Raw genomic sequence first — 20,384 nt, 5'->3', positions numbered from 1 at the left:
ATTTAGTGGGTGTAACACTGAATGACAGTAAACGCTTTTTTTCCCTTTTTTATTTCTTCGCCATGTCTTACCATTTTTGTTTTGGTGCTGTTTTTTTTTCTTCTGTTTAAGATGGAAAAAAAAAAGTTTCATGAATAGCAAAACAACATATGGCTATAAATTTATATTAAGGGCTACACCTTCTCTCTGTATTGTGGCAACCCCTCCCATCTCCCTGGACTCTGAATTTAGGTGATTAAATCACCAAGTGCACACTACTCTGATGACATGAAAACAGCAATTATAAGCAACCCCCTGTGTAACATGGCTCCTTTTTAACTGAGCAGCTAATAACATTACATGGCAAAAAATTATCAAAACCAGACAGGTGTAAGGAGATTTGCGCACAATTTTCTCTGCCTATCTATGAAACTAGTACCCTTGTGTTCAGCCCAGGGTTGTGAAAGAAAGGCTGTTTCAATAGGCAACTCCCTCTAGTGTTTCCAGGCCTTTTGTCCCCCTTCATGGCTTGTCATTTTGTTTTATGCCTCCCCTGCAGCAGTTTTGGATGTGCGCTTTCTTCTCCTTGCCAGTTGCCAACCATTTGCTGATTCTCATGATAAGAGTATTATATTTGCATAACATAACTCAAGAACAATGTGTATTTTGATGCTGACACTGACCAGAGCCCAAGCAGTGTTTTTGCACAAAGGACCTATTAACATCCCATAAGGCTCTGTGGTGCTGACAAGGAGGTGGCCTTCCCTGAACTCTTTTGGCAAGTCAAAGTCATACATTGAAATGTGAGGTTTGGAAATAATCCACTATTTATATAATAAAGAGTATTTAAGGGGAATTTGCTAAACTAGGTTTGTCAAGCTGAAATGAAAACTCATAACAGCTTGATAAACTCACTGCTACTTCCTCTCAGGATTTTTTGCCTTTTAAAGGTACTCGGAGGAAAGCACTGTCCAAGATGTTTGCTGCTTTCTCCTCGAATCTTGACTTTGGCAAAACCGAGTCTGTTGTGACCTTTTGCTGAAATAGCTAGCTCAATGCAGCATGCTAGCACAGCTTTTAATGGTGAACAGTTCATGTAGGCTGAATTGAGGTTTTTTTCCCCCAAACCGTTGGTTAAAGTCACACACAAAACATGTGATTGTTCCTGTGGTGATTATTTCAGTAAAATGTCTGTAATAGAGGCCTTTATTTTTTCAGCTTCAGAAATTGTAGTATCAATGCACTGTAGTGATATGGATATGCCATAGGGTACAGGTGGCAAATTTTCTTCAGGTCTGGCTGGTGAGCATCAAAATGGCATTAGTGATAGTTGTACCTCCCTTTCAAGTCAAGAGACTTTGGAGTCCTTGGACTGGAACACACCGTTGCAGTGGTGCACAAATGTTACTTGAATATTTATATTTAAGTGTGCAGTACCCAATGTAAAGGTCACACACTTGATTTCTTTTGGTTGCTTGAGCCATCTAAGTGTGATCTATAAATGGTCTGTAAGTTCTAGCTACAAAAGCAGTGTCTTGTTTTTGTTGCACAGATGAATGTTAAATTGTCTTTTCTAATAATACTTGTGTTGTCCTCCAGTAATTTTACCGGTGGAACGTTTTAACAGGGACCTTGGCTGTACGTAGATCTTTGCCAGAAACTGGGGGGAGGTGAGGAAATCCCCTCAGTATAAATGTCATTGGAAACGGAATAAATAGTATAACCTTCATCTCCCTTATTCATCACATTTTACAAAACAGCCAGGAGATACAGTGATGATCTTCCCACTGGTAGGCACAGTAGATCAGCTGTCAAGTCATGCAATCTCAGCATATCTTTAGGTGTCTGGTAGGTGAATGAGCTGTGAATGCATGTCTGTGCGTATGCTTTGTATATCGTGTGTCTTAGCTGATTAATGTGTAGGGGTTTTTTACTCTTGGAATGAGCAAGCATTAAGAATCAAGCTTGGAATAGATGCCATAACAAGACACTGAAATGTTCTTTTTTAGTTTGTTGATTTTTTTTTTCCTTTGGTACTTTGCTATGAGAGGAATGAATGCTTCCAGAACCTTGTTTATTTACAAGCCATCATCTTCACTACCATGTTGTCAAATGCTCCTTTTTAAAGCTGCTCTCTGCAATGTGACCTGTGGCTTGACAGTGGGACTGTGAGTTCCAAGAAGAAAGCAAATGCCTTTTCTGTCTGGAGTAATTCTGCATTTTATTTTGTAGAGAACATTTTATTTTGTTTGCAGGACCTCAAGAAGCTAATTAAGAGGTTAATAAAAAAGTGGGGGGGAAATCCCTTCTACATTTCCTATTATTGCATGTAAGGTAACTACTAAGAAATGATACTTGAAGTTGTATTTATTATTGTTAGCAGGGTATGATATTTCTTGGCAGAAATGATGGATGACAACTTAAATTTGTGTCCAGGGAATGAAGGTGAACTGTGACAGAGTTATTTATCTTGGGAATGGAGGTTAGGGTCAGGCGAGGCTGGGTGCCTGAAGGCACAAGACATTGACAAATTCATCCTGCAGGCCCCATATCTGAAGCCTTTTGTTTTGGATCCTAGCTACTCACTAAGTGACCCGCATCCTTCATCCTGCCAGCATGTGAAGGATGTGTTGCAGTGCCAGCACTCCCCTTGCCACTAATGCTTGTCATTCACTCTTCTGACAGGCCCAAACCAAAACTATTCCCACTCCTGAAAGGGAAGGTTAAAATATTTATTTCAGCTCATAATGGCCTCCCTGATTTAGTGGAGTATCATTTTTCCTGTTGCCTTTGTCGTTTGCAGGTCACTAGAAGGACTGAAAACATTCAGTTACTTGGAAGAACTGATCTTGGACAACAATCTACTGGGAAATGACCTTCTCTTACCCAGGTTACCCCACCTCCATACCTTAACGCTCAACAAGAACCAAATATCCTTTCAAAGAAATACCTGCAAAATGTCAAATGAGTTTTATGTGTCAGCCAAATTAAAGTATGTGAAATATAGTTCATGTGCAGACAAAGCATTCTCTCGTTTGGCACCTGGAATACTTCATAGTAATTTATTACAGGTCATTCATAAATGAAATGCACCATTATATCTTCCTGTTGCTCCATTTTAGTGAGAGATCTAAGTTATGGCTCTGAAGAAATCTTTCTAATAGATAAAATAGAGAAAGAAAATAATGTCAGTGCTACCCGTGTGCAGCAGTTCCTGTGTTTGCTTGGGGTTCTGTTGCAGGCTGACCTCTAGTGGAATAGAGCATGCAGTGAAACGCTATTAGGTTTTAATACTTTAAATATCTCTTAAAGCATTAAAGTAAAGTAAGATGAAAATTATTTAAACCCGCATAATAATTTTAATGATTTTCTCTATTTTCATGAAACTGGTAATATGCACAATTGGGTATCTGCTGTGCAACTGCAGCTGTAAAAGCATGTCACTTTCTTCTTGGTATCCCAGTTCTGTATAAAATCACATAAAATACTTTCCAAATCAAGGTCTTTATACAGTAAAATCTTTTGATGTGTGAATGAGTCCAGTTGTAACCAATCAGTCACTTCTCCATATGCCTAAAGTTAGTGCCTATTTCTGTTTATTAAGAATAAATATTTCAACATTTGTCTAAATACTCTGCTGAATCAGAGCCCCCAGTCTGCAGGATTATAGATAATGGTCTGTAAAAACTAATTATCTGCAAAGTCTGTGGGCGTAGACTTGATTATTCCATAATTTTCCCATACTTTGACCCATCTGGAGATTTGAGGATGTGTAATATGTGATTTTACAGAAGTGAAGGGTGATCAAATGGTGGCCAAAAGGCCAACTGAGGGCTGCAGAGTCTTAGAGCACAGCCCACTAAAGCCCAGGCCTTGTAATTGCAGCGTGAGGACAAGACTGCTCAACTGCAGGCTTTTATTACAGACAATGTAAACAGAGAGCAATTTACCTCTTACTAAAGCAAAATCCTCCTACTGAGGGGAATAAAAATAACTGCGGATTCTACGATTTCTGCTCTTATTTTTGACTCTATAAATAAATAAAAATCGGCAGAGTAACTTTCTTTTTTGGAGCTGTGGAAATTTGCCAAGAGTATCTCTTGAACAGTAACAACCATTACTGTGCTAGGTATTTGGCTAGGTTTATGGTTAATGCAGGGTATTGTGAGCTGGATTTGAGTAACTGCTTTTATGGTTTTGTTGTTTGCTGCCATGGTAAAATCTGGACTCGTGAGGAATGTACAAGAACATTTTTGGTAGTGCCACTTAGAAACCATGAAGTGTAACTTTGGCCATAAGACCAAAAAAACACGTAAGTATATTTGGGGAAGTTTTGCACTTGCCAAAAAGAGGGCAGAGGTATTGAATATTAACTCAGTGAACAAAATCAGAGGGGGAAAAAAATATCCTGTCAGTAGAAATCTTTAAAGAATTTCTGCTGGTCTCACAGATAGACTAAAATAGTATTGTCAAGTGAGTAAGCTCTCAAAACCAATGATAACATGATAAGAAGGATTTGATCTATCCTGGGATTTTTTTTTTAATTCAGTCTAAAAACTATTAGAGCTTTGACAGTATTGAGCTACCCAGGTTATAGAAACAATATATATATTTTGTAGTGTGCTACAAATAATTTAATAGAGGAGTTACAGAAATACTTGTAAAACACCTATTGCATACAAACTGCCCAGAGAAGAAAAATTAACTGCTGCCCATCATTATCATCCCGAGCCCTGGGAAGCAGTGATCTCTTGTAGGGAGGATACATCAGTCTACAGAAGCACAGAGAACTTCCAGATTCATCTCTTCAATGTTGATGCTGTGTTTGAAAACTTATTTGGTTTTGAATCGCTTCTTTTCATTAATTATTCTTCTATAGAATTCTTTTAACAATGTTAAGGAAAAAATGTACATTTAATAGAATAATGAAATACATTGCAGGAAAGATTATTCAGTATGTGACAGTAGCACTACGTAAAGGACACAAGTGAACAAAGAATACTGATCTGAAATAAAACTTCAATAGGTGGAATATTGCCATGTATGCATAAGTATTTACAGAGGGAGAGTGAGAGAGAGATGAAAATAAACAAAAAGCCAAACTAACCCCTTTGAAAATTGGAATAGCATGTAAACTTTAGAACACATATGAGAACTTTCCTAAGTGCCTCTTAATATAACTGTATTCCTCTCTCCTTTTATTCTGCCTTCATTTTGACCCATATCCTGTTTCGATAGTTCTGATAACAACTTTCTACTCCTTTTGCATGGTTCACTTATTGTGTGGCATTGTATGTGTAAATAACATTTGGGTCCTGCTAACATAATGTCTGGGTACTGTACAAATGTGAAAGCTTATCTCTAAATCAGGCAAGGACTTAGAAGAATCACCTGGTATTTTTTTCCTTCTGGTTGCATATTTCAGTTACAGTCAGGCCACTCTCAATTTTTCTGCTGGAAGTGGAAGAAGCAAACTATAAAAAACTACTGCTCAACTTTTCTTTAATGTATAATCTGTTTAAAAATCTTTTAAAATGCAGTCTATATAACAGGAACACCTAAAGGAGAATCTTCAACACTGTGGAGGGTTGGATCTAACATGCTTTATTTCATGTATGTAGCATGGTTATTTGGTAAAAAGTCTGATTTACTTTGGGAAACATATCTTAATTTCTTTCTCACAGAGAGTAGACAGCAGAAAGCAGCCCTGATCAGGATGGATGGGGTAGATGGGAAGTTGCTTTTGGAGGAGGACTTACGACTGCAGTCACCTGTGCTTGTAATGGGAAGCCTCATTTCTCCTTTCAAGTGTGTTGACTAGAAACTACGAAACAGTCAGGAAACTTCTAAATAGATTTATTTCTTTGTGTATGTTATAGCACTATGAGGTTTTGTGGCTTTTCACCGTGCTGATCTTGACCAGTATGGAACAATATAGTATGGATATTTCAATTTCCATTACATTTCAATCTTTACAGTGTTTGTCAAAACTACTCTAATGGGCAGTTTCAAAATTTGACAAACTATCAATAGATAGTTTGTCAAATATATACACACATACACACACATGCCTGTATGCTGAAAATTAGGTGTTCACTGCCTCACAGACAAGTCTGATAATGAACCAAACCTGTGATTTTTTGTAATAAAAGCTCCATTTCTTTACTCAGTCCAGTAAGGTGGTCATACATTTAACATCCATTTAACATCCATGTCCTGTGAAGGGCAGGAGGTCAATTTAGTCATCCTAATGGGTCCCTTCCAACTCAGCATATTCTGTGATTTTATAATTGAATCTAGGTCTAGGTTTTGAGTGGTTATGGGGAAAACCAAACTATTTCATATCATAGAATGGGAAATCTAGAACCAAGCAGAATGTCCATAATGGTGTGTACATTTCTTGTGGCAAGAGGAGTTATCAATATCATTCAGATTTGGGCATTATGTGTTCTTGAGTCTTTGAAAACAGCATGTAAATACCTCAACTGAACAATATACCAGTAAGTACCAGTAATTTGTCTTCATATAAGTTTCATAATGATCTCTAATAGTTACAGATTTGCTTAACCCTAAAACTATCAATTGCAATTTATTTTGTCTCTGTGCTTGTTCCTACATTGTCCTTAAGTGCCTGAAGACACAGAAGTCCCAGTCTAACCAGAATCTCATTATATTAAGTGCTGAAGTCTTGATGTTTAGATTGAGTGAACACATTAAAGAGACTAATATTCTCTTATTATTCATGGTTCCCCATTTCCTCTAAGCAGACAACTGGAGTGGTACAGAACTCTTCCTGCATAGGCTTCTGAGTTCTCCACACCACAACTGTAGATTTAGCAAAATCTGTGTGGCTTGTTAGAGAACTGCTGTACCTAATGAGCCAAGAATCTTTCTTCTAGAATAAAAAGTGTACCTGAAGTTAGAATTAGGTCATGTGAATGCCATCATGGAAGAGAGAAGTAGTCTTCCTTACATCTATGGAAGACAGAAGTAGTCCACGGGCCAGGTGATTCCTTATGCTGTTTTACAGCAGTGCCTGCAGGAGTTGAACTGCAGATATTAAAACTTCTAAAAAAATTGTGAGCTGCTATTATATTTTTGTCTTTGTGATGCTTTGTTACTTAATAACATTGAAATGTGGTCTTCAAATCTGCAGCCTTGGAACCGTAGGAATTCTAAAATGCCTTTAAAAGCACTGGCAACTCCAGCTCCATAAAGAAAACTAATGCTGCTCCAGTAGACAGAATGTTTTTTTTTTCTCCCATATATTCAGTATGCAGGAAGCTCTCCATGAGATGTATGGACTTAGTTAATTACCATCCACTCTGCACCTTTTTTTTTTCTTGAGCAAAGTGGTTTCAATGTCAGTGAACAAGGCCTTATCTCAAGGTCCTATCTCCCTACCAGGTAGGGTTCAAGCCAGAATGTGGCATACAAATGACTGTGTGACATCCTATTGCACACAGAGAAGAGGGAAATGTATACTTGCATATTGCAGGCTATTTCTGTGGTTATCCAACCTTGAAGACCTAGCACATTCTAATGGAAAAGCGTTCAGGTGGCAAAGATCTTTTCATTCTGCATTCAGAGGAGAATTGGTAACTTCTGATTCAAGGCTATTTGTATGTGGAAAGCCTGTGATTGCTACATCGTGTTTGTGATAAATTTAATTAAAGCAAATGTTTCAGCTGGGAATAAATATGGGTACCTTTATCTCATTTATGACTCTGGTAGAAGTGTTATTCAGCTGTTTTAATGTTAGGTTGATTGCAGGAAGTGCATGACAGATGATTAGTTGACAGAAAACTTTTGAATGACAGTTTTGGGTCTTTCAATGTGATGGTCTGGAATTCTGCATGATATTCCTGATATTCTCATATTTTAGCAATATCTTGAATGTGTGCTGATTGCTCTTTTCTGTGTCTCTTTGCTTCCAAGAACTTCCAAAAGCTGCAGTCAATGAAGTTCATTAACATGGGAAGTTCTCCTGCAACTCTTTTGGAGAAGTGGAATGACTTCTTGAAAGATGGTGGTGGAACAACTTGGAAAGTGCTGAGAGAACCAGAGTGGTTACCTTTCTGTATTTGAATGTATGACTAGTAAAAAGAATTGCTAACAGACAAAAAGGTTATGGAAAGAAATCTCAGATTCTCTTGCATATGTCAAACTATACATAAAAAGTAATTGTATGGTGAGATAGGAAATGTATAAGCTTTTTTTAGACAGAATAAAGTAATTTAGAAACTTAGCATAGACTGTGTTTCTGCATGGGTTTGACCTGTAGTTTTTCCTGAGAACAAGCATGAATATGGTTATACCAAGGATGCTGGTAAGGAAGGAAGAAATGCTGTGGTGTTTGGGCCAGCATTAGTGCTCAGTACTTAAAGCAGCTGACCCTTATATTACTCCCCATAAAGGATTCATGCAGTGTCTCAGCCCTGAAATATGCAGAAAAGGCACAGCTAAAGAGACTCTTGGGAATACTGAAGTCTGGAATAGGGGAACTTGTGAGACATATGCAGTAGTTTCTGTGTGAATCCACTCAACCTCTTAGAAGTGTAACAGAATAGTCTTTTACTATGCTTGCTGTCAAAAGACACAGCTGAGCATCAAAATGACTGTCCTTGGTTCTGAGGTTCTTCTAAAATTGACTAAGTCAAGTGGCACAATCCAGTCAGTTTGCAACCTCGTCCTTGTGCAAATGTAATATTCCCTGGGAACTAATCTTTGAATGGTTATAAAGGGGATGTAGTCCTGACTAGCCACTAGAATTTTAGTCCATGCCATAGGATTTTCTACAAAACAAACAAAAATGCTACAAGCTTGCACAGATAGTTAATTCTGAGCCAGAGAAAGAAGATACATCATTTGCTTTGGGCTTTTGCTTGTTCTTTCTGCCTTTGAGAGAACCTCAAAAACAGTGGTATTGAGTATGAGAGAGAGAGTGAAAACAGACAAGTCAGAACATGCCTATTCGTAGGATATTTTTGGTTCCATGAAACTTGCAAGAAATTGTATTGCTCTTCAGCTTAACTGGACCCATCATTGTACTGTAATTTTTCAGATAGTTCTATTACTACGGTCTCAGTGTTGTTGGCAGCATTTGTCTTTCTGAACAGAAAATCTGGTTGTGTCTGCTTGTGTGTATTTCTGCTTATAAACAGTCTAATATGCATGTGTGGTATAGTGCATACAGTAACAGTCTGAAGGGGCTTGAAAAAGTTTGTGTGAGAGATACCCAGTTCTTTTAAATATTTCCCTAATTTAAAACTAGAAACAGTGCAAGAAAGAAGTATAGTGCCTTTGTGTGGATGAAACTTTGAGGCGTGTTCAACGTGTTTCTGTTAATGGTTCCTGTAGACCAAGTTGCATTTTTGGAGGGAACCATTATTGTATAATGTCTGAGAATAATATAGCTTGTGAGCTGTAGAGATGATGATTTTAAACTTTTAATTGTTATTACAGTTTTTTGTTTGATGTCTGTTAGAAAGAGAGGCATTAATAGATTGGTAATGATGGCACTTGAATTAGGAGATTAATTAATACACTGAGGCTTTTTAATGATCACAACAGCAATGCTTTAAACCATTTTTCAAACAGTAGGCTATAGTGTAAGTGTTGGCATCACTGTTACATTTTCACCTGGTGATCAGTGACACTGACTTTAGACAGATCAATCCAGAGCTATTTTTACAGAGCTCTAAATAAATAAATAAATAAATGCATTTTCACTAGCACTGTCTGTGGATTTAATTGTAGGTTTTATTTTTTGGAAAGGATGGAGCTGAAATTAGTCTTAGAAGTGCCACAACAGGATTTTGCAGCTCTTTGGTTCTGATTGCACCAATATGGCACTCCTTGGGCTGCAACAATAAACCATAAAAAGGAAGCTGGCAATAAAAATTTCAGACTTGCTTTGATTTTCTCTCTCCATATTTTCCTAGCATTGTTTTAGAAAGACCTAATGCTTTTGGTGGTATCATATAGTTCCAGCATTGTGATTTAAATAAGTATTTGACATGCTAATTAACTAAACACTGCACTAGAAGTGCACCATGACTTGTGAGTCATCTCTGAGAAGTACTTAATCATGAGAATTTTAACAGGATATCATTCAGTTTTTTCCTACATGCTTTGTAAAAATTAACTGTGGTGCTAGGTGAATGGGGCTTCTTGGAAAATCAATCTGTACCTTGCATTTTGTTTTTAAGAGGGATAAGAAAAGATACATACCTCCTGAAGATCAGAAAATTTAAATATTTTATTTATGATATAACTGCTGATTCTTTTGCATGAGATACTTTTTAGGGGGTGTTTTTGCATCTGAAAATAAATGCTCAGTGTTTACTTATGAAGTATTAGAGTCTAGACACTAACTTTCCAGTTTGGGAGATTTAGATTTTTGCAATGCAGATTATGAACTCCTGTTATTTACCTAAAATTATTGAATATAATGAATATGCTGTCTCTCTCTTTTGCTTTCCATAGGATTTTGAGGTGTAATCTTATATTTCATGCATATCTAAGCTGACACTGCTCTTCATTACATTTTTAAATACATCATGGTATTTGCCTTGATGGCTGCATGTTCACGTGGGAGTCAGAATACATGTCCTGCTCCACTTTCAGCAAACTTCTGGGGAGAACAGCTTTTACACAAGAAATAGCTCTGCTGAATTGAGAACCAAAAGTCCTGCATGTTAACTTCATAAAAGAAGCAAAAATTTTGAATTACTTGTTATTTTTGTTGTTGTTGGGGTGTTATTTTTATGTTTGTTTGTTTTTTTTGGTTTTTTTTTCCTTTTGATAGGAAACAAGCAGATACAATCAAAGCCTCCTGTGTGTGATTGCTGTTATGGCAATAACTGTCTTTTGTAATAATAAACTATTTCTCTCAGGGAGCCTTTTTGTGACTTAAGCAATGCTGCGAGAAATTAAGTGTTTCTCCTGGCTGAGGGAGGGTGCCAGGTTCAAACACTTCTCTAACAGTCTTCGGAAACTTTTAAAAAGCCTTTTCCACACTTGAACATGTGTGGAAAAACAGTTTGTGAGTTTCCCATCACAGTCACATACTTCCTGAAAGAGCCATGAAAAAGTTTATGTGTGAGCTTAAGGCTCAGGTATGAAAATGAGCACCAAGTTTTGACTGGTAATTTGTCCTAGCTTAAAAATCATATGGTGCCACAAAAAGATAATTCTTCCTTAGGGTTTGGAAGATTAATTACTGGTATAAAGCATTCCGTAATGTGGCTTTGCCAAATTGAAAGTTAGCATTCCTGCCTTTTCAATGAGTTCACAGAGCTGATTTCCAACCCTCGTTTTCCTCACTCATGCAAAATATTTAAGTATGACTCCTTAGATCTTATGGGACAGAACACTAACTATGAGTGTAGATACATTGATTTTAGTATACTAGAATCAGTAATTGTTGACATGAACTTCTTGTGTGTTTGGAAATAAACTAAAATTTCAGGCTTACGAAGGAAGACCCTGTTTTTAACAATGAAGCTGTTTTCTCCATTCTGTATTGCTTCTGTTGCCCTTGAGATATTGGGGTGAAGAAATAAAGTAAATTCCATCAGCTAAAAATAAAAAAGATAACAGAAACACATAAATCAAGTATAAATAATAGCAACAAAATTGAACTGACGATTTAAAACAATAGTTTGTCTTTAACAGCAGGAGGGAATAAAAACAGAACAATGAAATATCCTTTAATGGTTTTGAATAATTATTACTCTTGTCTAAGTCAGTTGATTTTTAAATATTGGAAACTTTTCACACACACATGCATGGCATTATTATTTTTTGAGAATCACACCAATATATTTGTATGTAAATTGAAGTAAATTAGAATGTATAGTTCCAGTTTTAGAGACTAATAAAATACCTATTTGATCAATTAACAAATTGAGGTGCAAATGGTTGAATATTGTTGTTTAGGCTTCATCCTAAGATGTGATTTCCAGTACTGAAGTGGTTAAAGACAGTTTAACCTTTGTTTGCTTGTTTGTTTTATTCAGGTTTACAATAATGAAGGTGTACCCTTCTTATTTATGGTCCGAGAAACACAGTTAAGTTAAAAAGGCTCATGAACATCAAAATACAAGGCTTTTTAATGAAAAATTTAATGCTTTACAAGACTTTAAAGCTACGTATATAAAGTATTTGTAACACTTGAAGTCTTTAAGTTGTACTTAGTAAAGCATTAATTGGCATATCCTAATTGAGTAGTTACAAATGTGTTGCTGTGACACTCAAAACGTTTATATGCTGGGAGTGAACCTGGCTTGTTGTGGTTTGACTTTTTTCTTCTGCTTTTTCTTTTTTTTTTAAACTCATTTTCCAGTGGACTGAATATATTAGTGATGAATGTGCTGTGAAACTAACTGTTTGTTTCCATGCTGGAAAAGTTTCATGGCTCCAGCAATTGCTAGCCATTTTACCACACAGCATCCATCATTTTGTCAAAGTTTTAATGTTTTGTAGTGAACCACCTAGGAAAAAAAAGGAGGAGAAAAGAATGACAAAACAGCCCAATTCTTTCATTCCATGCCAAAAAACTGACTGAAGTTTATCCCTGTTTGCCCTTGGAACAATTAATGTGACGTTTTCCTGAATGCCATACTAAATTTGATTGTCAGTTATTGAAATGTATGTTTAAATCAGCAGTGATGCAACTCTAAATGCTTTTTTCATTAATGTCATTGAATCCTTAACCCACTACCTTTGACACATAACAGAATTAGAAAGCCTTTTGGATCATTTGGCTGAAGTTGTGCCCTCGCTACAGTACCTCAGTTTGCTTGGAAACATTGCTTGTCCAAATGAACTGGTCTGCAAAGAGAAGGATGAAGATGACTACCAGAGATACAGGTTAGTGTTTTCACTTTTAGATGTTATAAGGCATGAAAGTTTTGTTTTACTGCTGGAAAAATACTAAACTAAAATCAACCCAGAATCTCAAACAAATGTCTACTCAATTCTGAAAGCATTGTAACATTCTGCCATGGAACACCTGGGAATTTGAGTGGCCCCATTTCAGTGAGATCACACTCAGGAACCCGGTTTAGGAAACATTTCAGTGCTGTGTAGCACATGTCTGACTTGAGCAGGTGTGCACAGGATTTCCTGAATGTGAGTATTCATATACCCCTACTCAAGGCATTTCCTTCTCAAGGGCCAAGATGAGTCAAGGGTTGCATACAGTAAGGGTGACAAAGGGCAATAAAAAAAGAAACAAGAAAAAATGCTCCACTGAGACAGCCAGTTGCCTTGTCTTCTGCTCATGTTTGATGTGGTGCTAAGTTGCTCCTACTGCAGTTATCAAGGCACTATTAACACAGAATAAATGACTCCTACATTTTACTCAGAACAGTTACATTCTAATAAAAAACCCCCCCAAACTATCTTTATAATGTAATGTCCAACTGAAATGTTGCTAGGAGTTGTAAGGATTATTTTGAAAAAAAAAAAAAAAAAAATAGAAATACTTGATGGTTATGAGTATAGATCCATAACTTATGGAATGTCTGCTAAGTGACATAATTTTCAGAGCTATAACCTTAAGACAGGTGAGACATTGATTATATAGGAAAAAAAAAATTAGATGTATTTTTCCTTGCTGCCATCTGATGCATGATTTCAGTCCTTGTGTGCTGTCACTTTTCCCATTGGCTGCAGTGTTGGGAGGCAAGTCAGAGCCAGGCAGTGCTGGTCACCTCTCCTTGCAGAGCCTGAGCTTGCTTTTTGTTAGGATCACCCACAGTATTTGGAGTTAGATAATGAACTCTGATCTCACCTTTGGGTAATCCAAACTGTGCTCTAGGAGTTAGGATAAAACAATGCAAAATAGTGGAGACTAAAAGCAGGTTTATGGGGAATTTATGGGCTTGAATTCAACGGATTCAGAAATGGTGTAGGTTAAACAGTAGCACAGCTGTCCCAGATGTTCATACATACTTTTTAGTTTGTTTCACAATTTTGAGAAGAATTTCTAGGTTATCCAACTTTCACCTTTTAATGATTCCACTTTTGAATCTGGCTTAGCTTGTAGCATTTTGGTTTTCATGGAATAGAGCAGCCTAGGTTTAATAAAATATTTCCCATTGCTTTCACACTTAAGTGGAAGGTATGCCTACTGTCCAGCTTACAAGACTATAATAGTGCTGTCTCTATGTAAATTTATGTGACATGTGCTCTAGAAAATTGCTTAAAAAATGAATGATATTTCTACAGTTTACTGTTTTTCACTTTAAGTATGTTTTCTGACAATATGTCTCCTATTAATCATTTAAGCAAAAGTAGTATGTTAAAGGAGCCATTCAGAGGCAAGAACCCGTGGTTCATTTAGTGCTCTCTGAAAAAATTCCTTATTGATTGACATCCTCTGTGGTTGTGTGATGTAATATTTATAATATGTCACAGAGCCATACATCAAAACAAGCCTGTCCCTTGTTTCATTTCAATGCAAAAATGTTGATTTCGGGGAGGTCAAGGTAGTTTTAGGTCACATTGTGGCAAACCACTATGTCAAAATGTGACGGGATTCTATTTATATATGTGCTGGAAACTGCAACATCGCTTCCATTTTTCTTTCCTCTCAATTTTTCAAAAACCCTGGTTGTTTTTTTTCATATAAACTAGGTTAATTGAATCGCTTTTAAGAAAGAAGAATGGGCTTCTAATTAGTTGAATGATGTATGATTCTGCTGCTGTAATGAAAGTTTCCTGATCCTTTTCTGTTATTATTTGTTGCATTATATGAAATGCATTTGCTAGACAGCGTTAGATTTAGAACCCAAAACCATGGATCGATCAATTGATCTATCTGCCCATCTTTAGGAGAACATACATCATCTACATGATGGCACTGATCAGAAGTACTCTTCTAATTTTACTCTGAGTTGCCAATTCAGAGTTTTGAATGCACATTCTGAAGTATCTTGAATGCAACTTTTGTCTTCCAGTTTTGGCGTTTTTTAATGGTTTAAAGTAACTTTTTTTCCTTTAAAAAGTTTTCTTTAATTTCAATATATTTATCAGAAAGCATCAAAAGATTATGTTTATGTGACCTTGAATTATGTAAAAACTTGGATTATGTTGAGTAACATTGTGCTTCACCATAACTTCAACTGGCTTTGTTTTGTTCTGAATGGAAACTTTGGGTTTTTTTGTAATTTTTTTTGCAGTGACCGTTGGAACCAAAGCTTTATTTTTCATTGAGCCTTAATTTTGTTCCTACTGAGTTCAATGGGAATTCAGGATATTTAATTCCTCAGCCAGAAAGAGAAAGGTGATAGAAATCAAAGCTTTACTTAATCTTCTCATTCCAACAAACTGAAAAGATCTGTAACCCTCCCCCCCCCAAAAAAATCTTAATGTTAAAAAATGTGGAAAATAATTTTTTTAAAAATTCAAGGTCCAGTGATTCACAGTGATCTTAAAAACAGAGTAATATTACTTACTTTAGAAATAACTAGGTTTTATCAAAAATACTTGGAAAATATACATAACTATGTTTTGGTTAAGAAATTAATGTCTGGTTCTTCAGGTGATCCTTTGGTACCATTTCATTACTACAGCTCTTTCCTAGTCTTTCATTAAAAGTACTTGTTATACTGAAAAACATTTTTGTAGGTTTTTTTTTTTTTTTCAAAGTAGTTGTTTTTTGTCTAAGAACCACAGTAACCTTTGAATGGGATTTTTTTTTTTTTTTTTTAGGTAAGAATTAACGGGTTGTTTTGCCATCCCTGCTATTCCTTCTTACATTTCAAATGTGTAGGGGAACAAATTGATGAAAACATCTGTGTTATTGGAATTTTTGCTTGGACAGAAAAAGAAAATGGAAATTTCCCTTCTGTGATATTTTTTATAAGAAAATTTGTTTTTTTCTGCCATTGTTAAAATGGCTTTAGTTTTTTATTATTAAAAAATAATAAATATTTAAGTTCTCCTTATCTTATTTTTTAAGCTTTTTGTATTTGAGTGTTAATATTTTGTAAAGGTATATCTTGGTGGCGAGGGCAAGGGAAAGCAGACTATCTAATATGTAATGGTGATAGGAAAATTTAAAAGCTTTTGGCTCCAAGAGGATGCAAGAAATACAGAAAAACAGCTTGCTAAACAGCGTCCTCTAAAATAACCCAGTCTCCAATCTCTGCTTTGAAGATTGCGTGAAAACAAAGGTCATGACCCAGAGATCAAAGTAACAGAAGTCAACACAGTAATTGCTGGTTGCTTCTGTTGTACTCACAGTTGGTCAGTCCTGTGGTGGGTGTATTGTTTGCAGGGAAAACTTCAAACGTGGTGTTACTGAACTGTGAAAAATCATCTGGGTCACGATGTATTACAAAGCATTTGTGGGTGCTGCAGGTGACCTCACCTATTTTCATTAAAGCGATATGATTGTGAGGAATCCCTGCCATGTGTGAAGTTTTCAGGGCTTGTTCATTCTTCTTTGCTCTTTATTGACATTTCCTGGAATGATGCATTCATTAAATGCTGTTGACATGGAAACAAGGGCAAGTGGAAACAAATGCCTGAGTTTATTTTAAATTAGCTTAAAAGTACATGTACTAGATATGCTATCTTTGGCTGGGGGAGCAAATGATGATAACCTTATGAAGTCCTCTTAAGATATAACAGCAAGAAAGGAAGTGCATGCATTTTGTATGGATTAACTTTTCAAGCTAAATCAGCTATTCCCATCCCACAGTTTTGATTGTGAGAAATGATGGGTCTTCTAGTGTTTTCAGTGTTCTTGCAGTTTTCCTTTGTTTTATTGTGATTTTATTTATTTTTAAAAATGCTATGGAATTTGCTTGTCTATTTTGATTACTCTTGTATTTGGATGGTGATATAAATATATATGTTCAATAAGCAGTAGGAGACTAGAAATCCTCACTCAGTAATGAAAATATTAGTAACATGCATGATGGTTACCAGTGAACTTACTGTTGAGGCTCTCTTTTAGCAGGAGGGATTGAAGTCTGTGGTAGTTCTGTGTCTGTTCTTTATGTACTTAATTAGATGATTAAGGTATTCCCTTACATCTGTACAATCTGTGAATCTGTGCTACTTCAGTGTTTGAGTGAAGCCTTGTCCTCTCACCAGTACCTGGAAGGAAAAGTCTGTGCTTGAAAGACACCAAATGGCCACGCAAGGTCCATCTGACACCAGCTGCTGGAAGGGCTCATGAGCAAGAACAATTACCGTGTTTTTGTTCAGCCACATAAATTGAAGTCCATAATAGCCAACTTGTCTGTACTAACACAGTAAATCAAGGCAAAACTATAATTGCTGTTACACGTATAGAGAATGATTTTTCTAACTCATAGAGTTGTTTGCTGCATGGAAGAGGAGTAGACTGTGTTAAAATATTGGGAGGTGGTGTGGATTTCTGTATGACTTGCAAGCCCCTCAGAATTAGGTGATTATCACCAAACAGTGCTGGGACTGCTCACGGTCTTATGTGATCCTCCAACATACCTCATGCCAACTTCCTGCCCTCTCTTCTGGAAGATGCTGGTTTAAGTTTATGACCTGTCTTCCTTATCTGTTTATTTAACAAATGTTTTTGTTGCAGAGGAAATTCTGTAGCCACTTATATGCTGGGGGTAGAAGGGTAAATTTTTGAGGTGCAGAAGAAACAATCACGGAATATAATCTAGTTCACTGTCATAAACATGTTTTTTCAATTCTTCTGATTTCTCTTTTTGTCTTTCTCCATTTAAATGCTGATCTAGCTTAGCCAACTTCAAGTTATTTATTTTTTCTAGTTCATAATAATGTAACTGAGAGCATAATCAGCCCTTCAAATTTTGAAATAGGCATATTATTTTTATGTTCCATGATTGTTAAGGAAAGGAAATATAATAGCACAGAAAATAGAAAAATGAAAGTAAACACTTTCTGAAACAAAAGAGAATGTTGCAGGTATGATACTGGTAGAGCTGGATATTTCTGCATTCTTGTGGGCAAATATTTCTCAATTTTTCACAGCAGATTTTTTTTATTTTAAACTTAAATATTGATGCATATAGAACAGCTTTTTATTCCAGTTTTTGTTAATTATAGTACAAACTGGAATACTATACAGAATATAGTTCTTCCAATGGTCTTTCATTAAAGGTTTAGTGGAAGAGTTTGCAAATGTGCCTCTTTTCCAATAGCCTGGCAGGTCTGTATGAAAAGTCTTAAAATGGAGGTTATTGCATGCAGCACATACAAAATTGGTAAATGAAATGTTAATCTTTATTTTCGTTTTTACTTAACTAAGACAGAAATAAAGTGAAATTTCATATTCTATGGTCTTTTTCCATATCTGAGTGGGCTTGTTTGTGTGAGGAATACCTGTTATGAGCTTATTTTCATGGGACTCTTGGCATGGGTGGGGGAAATTATTCTGAACAAAAGAAGGCACAACTTCACTTAAATAAATAATTTCTTTAATCCATTGTGAATTAGATGAACAGTTTACATGCAATGATAAGTGGATTTTCCTGGTGCATCTAATTTTTACTTTTCTCTCTTTGAATCTCACCTTTATCCTCATCACTGAAGATAATAGCCTTTTTTCACACCAAACAAAGGTGTTAAAACCCAGCAACACCAGTTTCAGAACACATGGAGCAGTGCTAAGTTTGAAAATTAAGAAAAAAAAAAAAAAAGGAGGGGAGGAGGAGTAGGGAGACCCTGCCCCCTCACAACTTCTAACCTAAATAAACCTTTGTAAACTAAATGTAGAATCTAGATGGATCTTCCTTCATTAACCAATATGCTTTTAACTAGTGATTTTACAAGTCTAAAACAGGTGCAATGTGTCATGCAATTTATGGGTCCCAGTGCCTGCCATAAAGTATTTTATGATGGCTGTGTTCTGTGTTATTAGTAGCTGTCTTTTTCTGCAGCCATTGGTGTTTGATAATAGTCTTAAAACACCCAAAATTACTTACCTGCAAGCAACATTCCATAGTCCCTGTTGACAGTTTGAATAAGTTTAGTGCCCTTTTGTTGTACTTTACCTTCAAAACAAACTGATTGAACCATCAATAGCTCCTGAAAGCTGACAGAGGCATGTCATCTGGTCTAACCCTCTGATAGTAGGTTATCTGTGGGAGTTAACCTCCCTGCATTGTTAACCGAAATGTTTTATGTACTATGCAACTTTAGGATACTGCTGTGATAACCTTAGTAACTAAGTCATACATCACAGCAAAGAGATTTTGTGCAACAAATAACCCTGGATTAAATTTACAAGGGTTGAATTGATATTGTAGACTGTTCATTCCCAGGCTTTGGTAATCCTTTCCTGTATTTTTTACTGCAAACTTGTTGTTACGTTTAGATTGAAGCTGCATCTTCATATTTCTAGCTAAAATATATCCAGGAAGTTTGCTGTTTTTCTTCAGCCATTTAATATGAATGTATTGTATATTATTTTCAAATAGCATAGATGCTTTTAATCCCACCTTTAGTAAAAAGAATATGAATAAATGAGATTGCATTTTGAATCACAGTTTAAAATAATTAATTGCTCATATACCTTCCCTCTACCAGTGGGATAATATTTATGGTACCTACTTTTTAGTATTTGCTCTGCTTAAGGAGTGCAGAACCAACCCCAAACCTGTGACTTGTGGAATAGTTTGCTGTTTAATTTGTGTGGGTAGAGTTTTTTGGTTTTGTTTCTGGAATTGACAAGTACTAGTGCTAATTCTGTTTTTTGAAATGCAGTCAGGATGGCTTAAAAATACAAAAATACATTTGTATCAAGGAATGCTATTATAATTTTAAGCTCTTTTGAAATGATTGAGAGACTGACATTAGGGCTGTGATCCAAAGTCAGCATAGATGACAGTGCTGTCTTATTCTGTTGTCATTTTTGTTGCAGCCTGCTTTTCAATGGCATATTTCATTCCATCATTAAACATTTGCTGATTTTCTAATACCGATGTTTTCTTCACCTGAATATTCATCTTTTCTCACCCTACACTTAGTGGGTGTCTTTACTCATTTTTAGCTTCACTCTTCTTCACTCTTGACATATTGTTTCCTTCTGTACATGTCTTCATTTGAAAGAATCTGTTGTCATCAGAGCTTTTCTGCCAGTAATGCAAGATGGATAGCTTCTCCTCCAGTGAAAGATAAGGGCCAGCAAAATGCCAGGGAGGACTGGAAGGGCAGCCAGGAAAGCTGGAATGAGTCTGAGAATGTGTCTGTCTCATAGGCCTGTAGCTGTTGTTTAAAAAAATGGCCTTAGGAGATGTTCTGTTTTGGGAAGTGACTCTCTCTTTTTCTTCTACTGATAAAATTGAGAGCCATAGATTGAGGATTCACATTTAAATTGTCTGAGCATTTCAGAACCGAGTATTGTCAGTTCAGTTGTTAACAATGTATGAAGG

General features: G+C 36.1%; 1 protein-coding gene across 1 annotated transcript in view; it reads left to right on the top strand.

Moving 5' to 3' along the window:
• The window catches only part of LRMDA (leucine rich melanocyte differentiation associated), a 599,023-nt gene that overhangs the window by 328,832 nt on the left and 249,807 nt on the right, over positions 1-20,384 (top strand). Inside the window, 2 exon segments of the mRNA XM_083866301.1 lie at positions 2,783-2,915; positions 12,725-12,855. Of these exon segments, the coding sequence (XP_083722427.1) occupies positions 2,783-2,915; positions 12,725-12,855 (264 nt within the window).

The sequence above is a fragment of the Zosterops lateralis genome (genome assembly GCF_965231275.1).
Source record: "Zosterops lateralis genome assembly, chromosome: 8".
Lineage (NCBI taxonomy): Eukaryota > Metazoa > Chordata > Aves > Passeriformes > Zosteropidae > Zosterops > Zosterops lateralis.
Note: the sequence above shows the minus strand (reverse complement) of the source record. Positions and strands in the feature narration are given on the sequence as shown.